Below are 16,233 nucleotides of genomic sequence, written 5' to 3' on the forward strand. Positions count from 1 at the left end.
GTTACCCCACGTATACTACACTATGCACGATGAAGGCCAAAATCGGGCCGATCACGACTCAAAAATCGGCTCAAAATGGGCCAAAAATCGCACAGTGTGAGCCAGGCATTAGACCAGCAATGTTTGTGCCTCTCAGAGAAAGAAAAAAAGGCTGCAAAAGTGCAGGGAAGAATGGGAAAAGGAAAACACCTGGCTGGAAAAGTTCACGATAACACCTATAAAGCGCACTGCACTGTGTGCCGGCGCACTTTTTCCATAGGCATGCTTCTAATGGTGGGCACATGAAGAACATGAGGGGCGTGAAAGCTCGGGGAACCCTTAACCAATTTTTGTCTACCAGGCCACGGTAGAACCAGATATGGTAAACACTGGTTTGTTTGTTTTTAAACTCTCTGGTTAAGGTTAAAATGGGCATGTGCAGTGAATATCAGCGCTATGTGGCCAGAAGTGTGATAATATAATTTATTTTGTGTAATAAACAACTGCAAGGATAGATGATTACAACAAATAGATGAGTAATACATAAAAGTAATACATAGATGAATAATGATGATGAGTTATGATGCGTAATCATGGGAACAAGTGGGTTTACAAACGGGAGCAAAAGCTGAAATAATGCCTCTGCTGAAGCCAATTGCACTAAATGCACTAAATGTGCACTGTTACAAGAATATTTTTCTTTCTATTGTTTTCTATTAATTTATATGATTTTAAGTTAAGCAGGACAGAGTTCTTTTAAAGAAAGATTTACTTTTATTATCAAAAGTTAAGCATGACAGGCTTCTGTTTAAGAAAGAGACCTGTTTTATTGTGTTAATGTTGTCATTTTGAGCTAAAAATAAATGGCTAAATGATTTTTGTTTCCCATGTGTTGATATCACAAAGAATACGCATCTACTTAAATCAAATTCAAGTCAAATGGTTAAAAAAAATAATTTCACACACAAAAAAAGAGCTAAAAAATTCACCACACTGGGAAGGGTGAAGACAACTGGGTCGCCCGGCCCTGGCCACGAGGTGTCCCTTATTTATTTCTCAGGGAGTTGGCAACCCTAGTTACTAGGGTTCCATCACTACATGACTGCTGGTCAGCAAACCTGGGAAACCCACAGATCATTGGAACTATGCTGCGAAACCGCTTCCAAGACTTCATTCAACACCTACGCTTTGATGACAGGTCCAGCCGCAGTGATCGAGCAAAGACTGATAAGTTCGCTGCAATTTCCAGTGTGTATGGATCATTTGTCACCAACTGCATCACGTGCTACAACCCTGGTCTACATATCACCGTTGATGAACAGCTTTTCCCATCAAAGACTCGGTGCTGTTTCCTGCAGTATATCGCAAGTAAACCTGACAAGTTTGGGATCAAGTTTTGGGTGGCTTGCGACCTAAAATCCAAGTACATTTGCAATGTCTTCCCATATCTTGGCAAGGACCCCAATCGTCCCAGTGGGGAGAGACTGTCTGAAAATGTAGTGATGAGGCTGATGGAACCATTCCTAGACAAGGGCAGAAATGTTACCACGGACAATTTCTTCACATCGCTTTCACTTGCACAAAAACTAGAAAAACTAGAAAAACTAAAAACTAGACAGAAAACCACCATCCTCGGCACAGTCAACAAGAGTCACCGGGAAATTCCTCAATCCGCTAGACACACAGATCGCAATGAATTCACCACTCAGGTATGTTGCAGGTCTTTTGTGGTTCTATGTTCATGTGTTTCATTGTGTGTAAAAGTGCTATGGAAATAACAATTTATCTTATTTCTTAGGTGTTTTCAACCTCTGCTGCCATGCTGACGGCGAATGCGGCCAAACGGAAGAAGACAGTCTATATTCTTAGCAGCATGCACAGCGTGGTTCAGACTGATAACACCACCAAAAGGAAGCCAAACACTGTCACCCTTTACAACACCACAAAGTGTGGCGTGGATGTGATGGACCAGATGGTGCGGGAGTACACTGTCCGCAGAGGAACACGGCGCTGGCTAGTTGCCGTGTTCTATAACATGATTGACATGGCAGCACTGAATGCACATGTGCTGTATCAAGCATGCACCGGGACGCAGGAAAGACGGGTGGACTTCCTGGTGGAGCTTGCAAGAGAGTTGGCTAAGTCTCATATGGCTGGGAAGAAGGCAAGAAAAGAACAGTTGCTTTGGACACAACCCTCCACACCTAGTCCTGGAAAAAGAGCCATGTGTCAGGTCAAACACAAATGCAAGAACAATCATGCCACTGTGCGATGTGTTCACTGCTACAGATACACATGTGGTAAATGCAGACTACAGATACCATGGCAGTGCCAGGATTGTGAGTGATTGCTGAAAATGTTGAAATGTACTCACTCACTTTTTATTATTATTTGTAAATATGTGTACAAATGGTTGTTGTTGGGGGTTTTTTTGTACTGTTTTTATCAATAAATCTCAGCAACAAAGGAAATACACCCATGTGTGTTGATTTCTCCCTAAGATGGCAAACTGAAACACAAGTTTCCTTGTGGCCCAGGAAACTAACCACTCCAAGTGGCTCAGCATGGCCCCACCATATTTACATAACAAAAGCAGCAGTTCACAGGTGATTAAGGATATTAGCTAAATATCCTTAAGGCGGGATAAACCCGCCTTCCAGCCAAATGGCTGGAAGGCGGGTTTTAAAGGTAGAAAAGCCGAATGGCTGCTCTCTGGGACTTTAATTGTTAAAACACGGTGGAGGCTCTGTCATGGTTTGGGGCTCCATATTAGGGCTCCATATTAGTCAGTGGTATTGGAGATCTCCGTGTCTTAAAGAAGTGGGACTTTGACCCACCATACAAAACATCTGGAAAGATTCTGATTGGCAACAGCTTCTTTTTTCAGCATTAAATGAGTAAAAGCATACCCGGATAGAAAAGCATACAGTTGAACACTCTCAGTCATGGATTAGCCTCCCCAGAGCCTGGACTTTAACATTATTGAGTCATTATCTTCTTCCATTACACAAGTATCATCATGCATTGACACTTGCGGTAGTATTAAATGTTGCAGAACTGCTGTATTGTAATGCTATTGATTGTTATAGTGAGTATTGTGATATTGTGGCATGACTAACTCTGTATTCCCCATTCTCCACAGTATTCAGTGGCAAAACAGGTGACTGTACGATTTGACATATTTAAGCAAGGAAGATTCTTCCCTGAGATTGCTTTTCTTTGTGCGCACCAGATAAAACTCACCTTTGAGGAGCAGCACGATGTAACCGGTGGCAAGATTAATATGAACACAGCACGCTCTCTTATCTCTCCAGTGCTCGAGTATGCCAGCTCATTCAACAGATTTGATTACTCCTCAGTTTACATTTCCCTCACCCCTTCTTGCTTGCCTAGCTATCAAGCTGGAGAACTGATGTTGTGCAGAATGCCAAACAGACTGAAGCTGTTTCCAGGTAATGAACAAGAGATGCAGACCCAGGTATTACACAATCGCATAATGTCCCCATTTCAGTCTTTTTGATGGGGGATATGGACGAAGGCCAAAATAATTAGACCCATGCCGACTGTATGCCCGGGTATAAACTCATTGTACACACAGTGGAGTGTAAAGCTCTTATTTTTTTTTTCCTTGGTTTTGTTTGTTTCTCAGTTCCTGTGGCTTTTTCGAAAGGAAAGCATGTTTGTTCAGAGATAAACCAAGGTTGCTGTGCTGTTCCTCCCCCTTATCTCTGATTCATAAGCCAGATGGGTCCTCTTCTTCCTCTACATTCTCCTTCTGCTTGTTTTTTTTTTTTTGCCTTGCAATTTGAGTTCTCCGCCTCCTTTTCTTTCTCCCATGTCCAATTTTGAATTTAGCTTTCCATCTTCCATAAAATTCTCCTCCTTTGCTTCCCTCTCCCATTTGATTTTTCACAGTTTCTCTAATCTCTCTTCAGAGCTTCAAAAAAAAAAACAAAACTAATGATTTGGTGCGTTTTAGAGCGATTCATGGACGCAGAGCCTTCTAAAATAATCTGACATGTAATACAAGTGAGAAAGAATGAGTGTAATATGTAGAGAGGTACAAACTATGTTTGCCCAAAGCTCACACATCAAGCTGTTTGTACACAAGGGCAGATAACCAGTGTAGCTGGGGTGGGTGGTGTTGGTAAACTGCATTTCAGTCCAGGGGTCTCAATTGCACTTTATCAAGGATCACTCTACTAATTAGCATAGTGTTAGCTCTTTAAATAAGCAGGGCTAAAGCAGCTTGGGGTCGTTGTGTGTGTGTGTGTGTGTGTGTGTGTGGGTGCATCACTCTGCACAAGGTGGAGTGTATTCATAGCAATGTGTCGCACCCTCGCTTAATTGGTTGTTTGAATGTACCCATTTATCCACAGAAGGGTATCTAATTAGGGTCCTTTGACATTAGAAACAGCTTTCCCCAGCTTTGGCAGTGGTGTAGATTTCAGCCAGGCTTCCCATAGCTAGGCTTAATTGACTATTATGATAAGAGTTGGGGGGAATGTGCTCCACGGTGGAGTGGATAGATACCACATGCAGAACGATCTCTAGCTTTGTTGGGTTTTTTACTGGATGAGTTTTTTCCGGGGCAGGTCGGCCGGCGTCTGCCTGTCTGTCTGTGGTCAGCCTTTCCACTCAGGATGCTCCACGGCACGCGGGCAAAGCAAAGTGCTTTTATATCCTTTCAGACAGTAAATAAAATAAAAGCCACTGCACCTGTTTTGCATGAGCCTGCATCAACAAACATTGCCTTTAGGTTATCTCTGCATTATTAAAGCTACACAGTGTTTGGGAAAGGTCTTCTGCATCTTAAACTCAAAGCTGCTCGAAGCCATGTTACTATATTAACGATGGATCGCCTGACTCAGTGGTGCTGACAAACCCGCGGACGATTATTACCGAGTAGTTCCATGGGGCATTTTCAGCTCATCGCTTTGCTTTTATGGTCTGCAGCTTTAACGTGTCGCTCTGATGAATCTCATTTTTAGCAGCAGGAGGCCGTTGCCTTCAGTGAAAATAAAGGCCTCCGATCACCCCAGCTGTCCAGCAGAAACAGCAGCAAATCAGCAAGCAGCTTCTATTAGCAGGGTCGAAAGGAGAGTGGCTATTGCAGCTACATTCGTCAACTGGCCAGAAACACGTCTCTTAATATATCTGTTTGCTAGCACCTCCCCGAACCAACCAATATGTTATTGGTACGGGGAGGTACCAATAACATATTTATGAGGTGATAAATCTGAGTCGGTCTTGTTTTTGGTGCCACCAAGTGGTCCAGAAAACACTATTTTGACCCAAATAACAAACCAATAGTTTTAAAAAAATGCTTCAAATCAACTGTTTTGTTTTTTGTGTTGTTTTTCACAGAGGATACAGAACACGACAGACACCTTGCTGAATTTAACCGGACGGAATATGACGGACTTCCTGGTCAAGACTTTTGAGAAGTCTGGTAAAACAAGGTAACGTTTATAACTGTTTGCTGTTGTGATGGCGGTGTGTCTATCTTTAGAAGATCAGCAACGGTAACATGAGCAGTCCTGCACATCGTGCTGTCGTTCTCATCCACGATATGCAGTTATCGTGTTCGAGCAAATCCTGCTTGGCCGTTCTGTGATGCACTTCCCTTAACCTGTCATCTCAGTGCGTGAAACCATAAAGAGCAAACTGTCAGTGAGAGGAATGATTAATTGTAAGCGTTAGGCTGGTGTGTTTGCTCAGCCCTATATGTATACGTATTTCCTCTGTGCAGTGTGTGCTCATGCTGTATATGTATAGCACAGGGGTCGGCGACCTGCGGCTCTTTAGTCCTTATTTTGCGGCTCCGGGTGGTTTGGAAAAATAAATTAGAAGTATTTAGCTGAAGTGTATTTTATTTGTGTTTAGTTCTTTTTTTAACTTGTAGTTCTAAATTGGAAGATTATTGTGATTTTTGAAATATAAAAATAAAATGATATCTTATTATTTTTTTCATCGCTCAAAATAAGCGTCACACTCGCGGAAGCCGGTGTACCCGCCGAAACGCCGTGCATTTATCGAGACTTTTGACCCCAGGTAGGCCAATTATGGATCTTCGGATCCACATTATGTCGGCAGCTCCACCGTGAACTATGTTAAAAACAAACACCGCTCACGCCTCACAGATGACAGCTTACAGTCCTGCGTAAAGATGAAAGTGACTTTGTGCCACGGCAGACCCGCTGCTTTTCAGCATCTCTTTACTGATCGCTTTTCACACACGGTTGCTGTACGCATACAGCCGGCTGTAGCTTTTTAGCTCACAGCCCGACACATACCAACACAACAGCAGAGAGAGCACAGACTTTAAGGTGGCGAGGCGTGGTTGCGGGTGCCGCTCAGGTGCGTCCGCCTCCCCTGCAGCGGCGCTGCAGACCACGCCCCGCCACACACGTTAACCAGGTAAAATACATATTTAGGCTGAATTTTGCAAATATCTAATTTTCATCTTTTAGCAGCATAGTGCTTTTTTTCCAATTACTTTTTAAAAGTCAGGTCAAGGCTCCAAAAGCCCAAAGACAATATTAGGGTGGTAGCTCACAACAGTTTTTGTTTGCTGGATCATTTTAGTTCAGCTGGGTGTCTTTCCTTTTGTTATATTTCTTTAAGAGTTCAAAATGTGTTAATTACATAAATAAAATGTAATTTTCTCTGTAGCACTTCATGGATTTCATAAGCAACACACTTTAGTTGCTCCGTGGATTCTTTTAAAAAGCAGTTAAAAACTTTTCTGTTCAAACAAGCCTTTTGTTGATCTACGTATTTTATATTCTTTACATTCTTTACATTTTTTTTTACATTGTGTATAATGTCTATTGATTGTATTGTTTATTTTAATATTTGTGTACAGCGCTTTGTGACTGTCTGTCTGTGAAAAGCGCTTAATAAATAAACTTTACTTACTTACTTTAGTTGTTCACACAAAGCATAAAGGTAAAAAACAATATATACAGTGTTATCTTTATTTTAGATTTCAAAAAGTATTTGCGGCTCCCAGTGTTTTCTTTTGCGTGGAAACCGGGTCCAAGTGGCTCTTTGGGTGTTAACGGTTGCTGACCCCTGGTATAGCATATGCGGCGCGAGCGCAAGAATGCACACCCACGTGTGTGTGTGCCCAGGGGTGTAAACGTGAGGGGTGTATTGAAATTGTCAACTTGCTGTGAGCCTGGAAAAAGCGATAAATTGAAGCATCGTTTTCATCTGCAATTTTGGAAAGCTGATAAAAAAAAAAGCTCTTCCTTCAGGGCAGAGAAAAATTTGATGGACAGAGTCCAGATGGAGCTTCTAAGGCAGGGGTGTGAAACACAAGGCCTGGGGGCCAGAATCTAGCCGGCAAAGATTCCAATCCAGCCCACTGGACAGCTTTGGGAAATGTGATGGAGGGCATGAATTTGGAACTTTTTATAGACTTTTTACTGTGTTTTCATACGGTTTTCCTGCTGGTAAAGAGCTCCCCTAGGGCCATTCATATACACCAAACGAATTAAGTAAGAAATTATAATAAATAAATTATAGTTACAATTTACAATTTACTGTTGAAATCTGCTTTTTTCCCCAAATGGTCCCACAGTTGAAAAGCTTAGATTTCTTAGAATTTAAGTCCAAAGAGTCACACTGACAAATGTCTTTCCTTTGCTACAGCAGCATTTCTTTATCACGTTGACAAACTCTTAAAATAGTTTCTACTTCTTTAGATATTTAGATAAATGCGAGTTAAACTTCTTTACACTGACAGGGCGTTTACACTCGTCCAGCCAACGATGTCAAATGAGTTTGACAGCCCTGATCTAAGCGGTCGATTTGCCTTTAATTTGTTGGAGATAGTAGCTCATTTCCAGATTCCACATTGGAATTGATACCAATATTTATCATATAAACTTCGGTGAACTTGAAAAAAATAGTTATGAACGCAGCTTGGAGTGCTTTAATATGGCCTGTAACATGCTAATGAGCAAGCAGCATTGGCGTGACTCTGAGGGGGAGCCACAGCCGCAAGTCCTATCATCACAATGTTATATCACAAGCTGACCTCGAAAAGGTTTCACTTAAAAGTAATTTCACGTAGTCATTTTCCGGGGCGCCTCTGTAGCCTTAATAGTAAGGATGCAAACCGAGCAACCGAATCGTCCCCGATTTCACTGCTGGCTGAGTGGACCCTCCAGCCTTACTCCCCCAACCTCACTTCCTGTCTATCACCACCGCTGCTCTCAGATGAAGGCGTCTATAACAAACTAATACAAATGTTATAAGCAGCGGTGCGAGTTGTCTGTTTTATTGGATCGTATTAAGCCCGTATGTCTAATGAATGTTTCTTAGGCAATAACTTGTGACACGAGCAGAGTAATAATAGTGTTTCACATTTCTCCTATGCCCCTGATATAATGAGGAGCGAGACAGAAATAGTGTTGTGAAAGCTCAGGGTGAAAAAAACCCATGTAGTAATTACAGTGTGTGTGTGGTGGGGTGGTGGTGATCATACTGTTGGGGGGGGGGGGAGAATGTGCTGAGGCTTTCCTATATGTGTGTGAGTTAATTCATGTGTGATTACCATGATAACTGCACATGAGGTCTTAGCTGATTTGTTGATTTATTTGTGTGTGCGTGCATTTCTGATTACTTTCCTGACACTGCAGGTACGGAGGGATCTCCGTCGGAGCAATCAACTCTCAAGTTCGTGTGACGGAGGCAGCAATCACGGATACATTCAGAGATCTAAAAGGCCTATTCAGTTCAGCTCAGGTATGTGATAAATATTGGCATTCACAAAGTCAAACTTGTTGATGCCACTACTTTTCTTTTATGGTGTAGAAAAGTAGTACAATGTAGTGCAAGGCCAGCAGTTGTACTGTTGGAAATTATCCCATGGGCATCTACAAAGACACACAAAACCTTGAAATTCGTTTTTTCCCCCATCTTTCTGTTCCTGCACCACATACTGTCCATATAAATGATGGCAACAAGAAAAGACCTGCCTCAGATCAGCAGAGTGATGATACCTGAAATGTCTTTGAAAAAAAGGAAATTTGTTGCACTATTTGTTGATCCTTTTTAAGAACATTACAGGCATGGCTCAAGGTCACGTGAGTCTGGTCTGCAACTTTGCTCTAGAGTCAATTATCCACCCAAATATTACAGGCATTGCCATAAAATCTTCCAGGCAGACCCCCCCATGCTGACTCCTGTTAGCATTCTGTATTTTGAAACCAGTGTTGGGAAGGTTACTTTTACAATGTATTCCACTACAGATTACAGAATACATGCCCCAAAATGTATTCTGTAACGTATTCCGTTACGTTACTCAATGAGAGTAACGTAACGGAATACTTTGGATTACTTAATATATTATCATGCTGTTTACAACTACATGAATGTACTATTGCTGTGATTTATTACTGTTACTGAAGGTCCGCGGCTGTAGTAAAGGGACCTCTGGCTAATACGGTTTGGTTCTGTGTCGGGTTCGTAGCTGAAAACTAGCTTTACTTTGTTGTCTGGGTCAACTTTGCTAGCGAGAGACAGAGAGAGGCGTTGAAAGGCTGCTCCAACGGAACTTATTGTTTTGGAGGAAAACACGAACACGGTGTACAGTCGAGTCTTAATAGCTTACTTACAACTGGGCTCGTCAGGCACTCTTCTTGGCTGCAGTGGTTATTATTATATTTACATGCTTCCAGCTCCCGTTTTTGCTCGATGACAGCTCGTACTTTTCCTTTTTCTCCCTCCCTCGCTCACAGACACATAACGGGTATGGCAGTCCATTCTCCCTGCAGCACGGACCTCACTGCCTATGATGCTACATTCTTTAGAGCTATACCGGTAGCATTCTGCCTATTAGCTTAGCACAACAACAACAAGGCCAGGAAACACGCAGAGAGAGAGCGCCACCCTGTAACCATGGCAACCGTAACGCTGCCGCCTGGAACAACAGAACGTAGCTGTCAAACAAAACCCAAACAGTCCTGACCCGCCACAATATGAAACAGGGAAGTACCGCCGTGTAATCCATTTATTTCAACAAAGTAACTGTATTCTAAATACCACCTTTTTAAACGGTAACTGTAACGGAATACAGTTACTCATATTTTGTATTTTAAATACGTAACGGCGGTAGATGTATTCCGTTACTCCCCAACACTGTTTGAAACCAAGTGTCTGCAGCATCGGATGCGTTACCACAGACATTGTACCTAGACATTAAAACCTGAAGCCTTTGAAAATCCTCATATAATAATATAACATAACATTATAATATAATATAAGCACATTCTAACTCTTCACACTTTATTTAGTAGTACATTAATGAGGCGCAACAAGCTGTGGCCTACTTTGTATCAATTTAGACACTTGTAAACTTGTAAAAAACACCATAAAAACACTAGTCTACTACACCTCACACAGAAATTGACCTTATTCAAGCTCCACAGCAGCGTCAACACAGACATAGCACCACACATCCCAAACAGCAAAGCGATATTAATTCCCAATAAAGTTTGCGATATATGACTAAATGAAATACCCAGTAACTAACAAGTGCAAACGTAGATAAATTTGTTATTATTGTGCATTAAATGGTCTTATAGCAGCTGGTTACACACAGTGCCACATATACAGTAATGACACTGTATGTAACATATATCGCACTTTCCCAATATACAGTAACAGTATGTCAAACCACACCACCCTATCTCTTCTCCCACTTGGATGTTGTTTGGACTCCTGCGAGATTTCTCTTGGATACGTCGGCGACACTTCGGTCCCATACAGGTTAAGACACGTCATTTCACCCTCCAACCCAAGCCATCCAAATAAACCCATCTGGGCTCTGAGTTGCGATATTGCAACTGTGTGACCTGTTGCGCGCTGACTTGAGTTCACAGTGCAGTTTTCTTGTTATAAGCAATAACTGACGCTCTTATAAAAGACCCTTTAAATATGTTTCCTTCAAGCGCACCATTTAAATTTCTAATAAAGTATATAATCATATAATTGGATCTCACATTGTTCTAGGTAGTGCACTATATTCCCTGATTAGGCCTTAATTTAAATGTAAGGTAGCTAATTAGGATATGAACGTGTTTATTTACCGTCTAATAAAGAACATTTTCATTCTAGTTGTGTTTCGCTTGATTCAAAACAAGTTTTATTACATTCAACATAAACCGATTGCCGCTGAAGTCACGACAGATTCTTCTAAATTTCTACTTTTTAACCTACTGTCATAATCAGGATACATATTTAACATGTCCAGCAGGGTGATTTATAACTAAAAAGCTTCAAAGCTACTCCCAAACGCTGCTTCCAGGTTTTCCTTGAACCTTTATCAGTGTAAAAAGTGCCACAGCCGTCTTTGTATAAACATTGCTTTGGTGCTCATTCATCTATAGAAATGACCAATAAATAAACCGCAAGCCATCATCAGCATCGTGTTATGACCCAGCGCTAAATGTTTGTAGCAATTTTGTCAGTGAAGAGGCTGCTCTCCCTCCTGTCAAGGCTGCGGCTCGCCGCTTTTATTTTGACTGCGCCGCTCCTAATTGGAGCGTTGAGTTCTTTATTCAGACAGCTTTGTATCTTGGATACCGGTGATGTCACTCGCGGTGGACTTTTGGACTCCGCTGATTTCTCGAACAATTGAGAGAGAGGACCGAATTCAAAAGGAAGGAGGAGGTTTAATTCCTTCAGATCCATTTTGTTGAGTGTCCATGGCAACAAGCTGCTATTGTCTGAGCGCCGCTGTGAATAAATCGAAAAATCTTGTGCACAAGATCGCACAATCTGGCAAATCTGCTCCCCGTACCCCATTACTTAACCTTCTTATTAATGAAGTTCATTCGGTTTCAGGGTTTTCTTTTCTGTATTCTTTAACTTCTTCCATTTAGTATGATCAGTGCCTGCATCAGGATTCAAACTCTTAGGAATGTGTAGTGTTTTCTTAAAATTCATGCCCACTCACTTGTCGCCTCCCCTTGCCTCTCCCTCTGTCTCGCTCCCTCAGAGTCTGTCGTTAACATTTTAAATTTTGGACGTTCAAACTACACCATCGCTTTGCCCCCGGGGGTCTCCGGTCTCATCCCTCACCGAGGCTCTCTCCTCTTGTCTCCCCAGAACCTCGATGCTAATGTGACTTTAATTTGTGCAGCAGCGATGATGTAGCTCTAATGGCCGGGCATTAGCTGTCCCAGCTCTGCATTCCTTGTTATTAAAGTGCTACACTGTCCTTGGGAAATGTCTGCTTCTCTTCTGCTGCTCCTGCTGCTGCTCTGCAGGCGTTGCGACGTGAGACTCTTAACTGGAAGTAACGTGTTTTTGCACTCGCAGCCACCTGCGCCAACTGGGAAGTGGGCTTTGAAATTTCTGTTTCATTGCATTTTCTATGTCTAGCAGGTAGAAAATGGAGCTCTGAGAAGCAGGAGGCAGTGGGAATGGAAAGAACAAGAGAGGCTGTGTGGTGGGAAGTGTATAATTAAGAACCCCCACCCTCCCCCCGCCTCACAGGAGCCACTGTTTCATGTAGATAGCGTTAATGATACGCAGCTCCCCGAAATGCTTGCGTAACCCATTTTTATTATTTAAATTATTCACAGGAACAAGCCCCTTAATTTAATAAACTGTAAACTTCTCCCCGGCAGATTCCTGGAACACACACATATTAACACACTCGCCACACAGGCCGTTTGACCGCTGAACTACGCGGGCCGATTTTGGAAAAAGTCGCCGCACACTCGAGTGGCTTTATTGCCGCGTCGTGAGCCATTGCACCGATGGGGTCCTCTGGCCAAACCAGCCTTGTCATTGTCCTTGAGCGGGGGAGAGTTCGTCAAGGATTAGACGTGGCCAGCTGCTGGCAGGCACACTTCTCATCCCGTCCTCAGCGACGGATAATCCTCAGGACGGCTTCCTATTTGGAGCCACTTGGCACAAGTCAAACCTGAGTGAAGGGAAAACAGGAAACACGGGCCGAGGTTGCCCGTGCTGCTGCTTTAGGACGAAAGCAGAAGACTTACTCCGCCTCGAGTATGAATAAGTAATGAGCTGGAACATAGGGGGATGTTATTTAACGCAGATACTTTTTTCTCCCCGCTCTCCTCTTATTTCAGGGTGCACTGCTGAAACGATGTGTAAACACTGTGTTTAGGCGCAGATGTTTCCAGATGTTTCTAAAGCCAGCCACAAGGTGCTAAACAATTGGATGAGTTTTGAACAGAGAGAAAAAAAAAAAGAAAGAGGCACAGTATGATCTCCTCGGCCGTTGTCCTCAGGTAACCGTCTGAGCCGAGCGGCTGGAGAGATCTCTTTTCTCTCTTTTCCCCCCCTTCCCACTCCCACTCTCTCTTTTTCGCTGCAGACAGCCACTCACACCTGAGCACCCTCCTGCATTCTCGGGATGTCTTTCTTGATTTTTCTCCTCTTATTTTTCCCCGCCGCCCTGCCCCTCGCTCTCCAGTTGTCACCTGCACTTTGCCTCCGTAAACCTCTCCTCCTCACTCCGTGCCACGTTCGCTGCCCCTCCTCCTCCTCTTCCACAGCCCCTCTGATGAAGGCAGAAGTCCAACAGGAGGTCCATTTGCATTTATATCACACATGTAATGTGCTCAGTAGTCTTATGGCCGGGGCCGAACAGCATGGTATCAACACGACACTTTGGGAATGGCACGCCTGTCATCTCGAGCCCTCATCCCAAGGCTCATTTCACATGAAACATGAGTGCAGCAGAGGAGATTTTAATGCAACCTGTCCGGGCTACCATCGCTCTCTCTCTCCCTCCCTCCCATTTTCATCACCTAACCACAAAGCCCGGCTGACACTCTCCGAAAATCATCCCTGTGCTTGTGTTTTATTTGCGACTAAACCCTCTCCCACCCCCTTAAAGCCGATTGGTCCATTTCTTATTTAGGCCGCTTGCGTGAACTGTGAATCTTTGTGTCATGCCCACCCCATCTTTTACAATTTTACATAATTTAATAAAGCAGTAATGTCAAAAAGAGGGGGGAAAAGTAACAAGAATAACAAGGGGACACCCCCAACCTTAACCCCACCCCCTCCACCGCCACCCCTCAAGTCGGAGGAAAATAAATGGTTCAGCACACCCCCAAAAGGCTCCCTGGAAATCCTGATTCTCATGTCTCTCTCTCCCTTCTCCCTCATGTTTTTGCATTTCAAAGAGCAGCGGTGGTCTTCCGAGTGTGTCCAATTAAGTCTCCCAACTCATTTCTTATTTCTTGTTTTCCTCTTCATTAGGATAACGTGACTGATCAGATCTACCAAAGCGCTGAGACGCTGCTCAAGAACCTGGGAACCAGGGACAACGTCAAGGTATTGTTGTGAATGTACATTACACCGAACACGGGATGACAGCTTAACAACCGCAGAAGTGAAATCAGCCTCGTGCGGTGCAAAAACAGGCTACAGAGGCAGCGAATACCCAAACACAAGGCCATCAACTCATCTATCTCACTCAAGCCAAATGCTTGATATAAAATTGTGATGCTTTAACTGCATAATGAGCCTCATTGTGGGTTAAGACCTGTGTAACTGAATTTAAATCAAAAGCAGACAGTGCTATAAATAATTTAGCAGCTACATCCTGGTGATTTAGTCTCTAACTAAACTAAACAAAAAATGTGATCACTTGTTGCTATTCTGAAGCCTTTCTGTTCTGCTGTGCTAAACATAAAAAACCCACAAAAAAAAACTGCTAACCCAAACTTGAGCTTTCCAAGCGACGATAAATTAATTTGTGTTTCCATTTTCAATCTGGTAATGAATGAAAAAGGAGTCTTGAAGTAAGTAAGCACGCTCTGCGAGTTGAGTACATTTGTGTTTAATGCTGAAATACTGCCAAAGCTGTCCTATAAAAGTGTCTCACACTTATATTTCTCATTCTGAGGGAAGAAAATTTGCTTCTCCCCCAGAAGCACTTTGATGCTTAAAGTAGTTTCAGAAGTGGAAATGTGGCTTGCCATCATATCTTACATATTTTTCGCTCTATCACCCTCATGTATTTAGCAGACAAGCTTAGCTTACGATCTGTTATCTCGCATACATCAAATGGTATTTTAGCTGCAGACCTTTCAGAAACTGCTGGATGGGAGGGAAAAAAAACAAAAAAAAACAAAACAGAAAATAATATCTATTTTTGTCGATCTCCTCTTGTGAGATACAAGAAGAAGAAAGGAGAACACAGCAGCAAGCAGACAGAAAGAGATGTGGTGTGTGTGTGTGTGTGTGTGTGTGTGTGTGTGTGTGTGTGTGTGCGCGCGCGCGCACTTCCAGATTTCTCCACGTCCTCCTCTGTGATGCGGTGCTATGTTGGGCTGACACTCAAACACCATCCACTCTTAATTAGCGCTGCACTATCAGCAGGGAGCTCTCCCTCACTCAAACTCTCTTTCATCCATTCTTTTTCTTCTACAAGCAGCCTCAAACTCAGGGAATCACTTACAGTAGAAACAGAAGGCACGCTCAGAAATAGCGATGGGAATGTGCATCAGTAGCAATAATGTACCGTACATCTCACTGTGCATGCGTGCTGCACAAAGATCTGAAGGACCAACCCCGTCTCATCAATGTGCTTATTAGAATACTGAGTTCAGATGCCAGAGTCATACACAAGGTGCCCTTTGGTCCTTTGATGCACTGACAGGCCGGTGAGAGGTAACCACTTTATTCTAGAGACTGTGCAAAAGTCTTGAGCCACCCCATAATTCTTTCTTATAGTTCTCTTAAAACAATAGTTCTCCCAACTTTTTGAAGGTTTTTTCTTTTTAGACATTGGCTGCTTTTTCACTCATTGTAAGTCCGGTCTTATCTGACCATTATTGGTTTAAGCCACTTAACACTGACCATTCAAGCATGCTCATTCAAGCATCATTGATTCATTCAATGATGCTTGAATGAATCATTCAAGCATCAAAAATGCACCTAACTGAAGGAAGGAATCGGTTTTGTGACTTTATACACTCTTTTACTAGAAACCTGTAATAAAAACATATTCTTTCAATTTCTTTAGTCCAATATATTAAAGAAATTGCAAAAGAACAAACAAATTTTACAAGATCTGGGCTGAAAGTCAGTGATACAGAGATAAAACAGTGAGTGTCTACAGCCATCTGTAAAACACGGTGGAGGCTGTGTCATGATTTGGGATGCATTGTAATCAGTGATGTTGGGGATCTAGTCAAAATCGATGGAAATATGAAAGTACCAACAGATTTGATCCGCAATGCAACACCATCT

At 42.7% G+C, this 16,233-nt stretch overlaps 1 protein-coding gene across 2 annotated transcripts in view; it reads left to right on the forward strand.

Annotated features, from left to right (window-relative positions):
* Positions 1-16,233, forward strand: part of LOC146521809 (phospholipid-transporting ATPase ABCA1) — a 203,958-nt gene that overhangs the window by 125,596 nt on the left and 62,129 nt on the right. For both annotated transcript variants that reach the window (XM_085139650.1, XM_085139644.1), the window contains exons 33-35: positions 5,347-5,441; positions 8,631-8,736; positions 14,236-14,310. In XM_085139650.1, the coding sequence (XP_084995776.1) occupies positions 5,347-5,441; positions 8,631-8,736; positions 14,236-14,310 (276 nt within the window). The remainder of the gene's footprint in view (positions 1-5,346; positions 5,442-8,630; positions 8,737-14,235; positions 14,311-16,233) is intronic.

The sequence above is a fragment of the Neolamprologus multifasciatus genome, chromosome 3 (genome assembly GCF_963576455.1).
Source record: "Neolamprologus multifasciatus chromosome 3, fNeoMul1.2, whole genome shotgun sequence".
Taxonomy (NCBI): Eukaryota; Metazoa; Chordata; class Actinopteri; order Cichliformes; family Cichlidae; genus Neolamprologus; species Neolamprologus multifasciatus.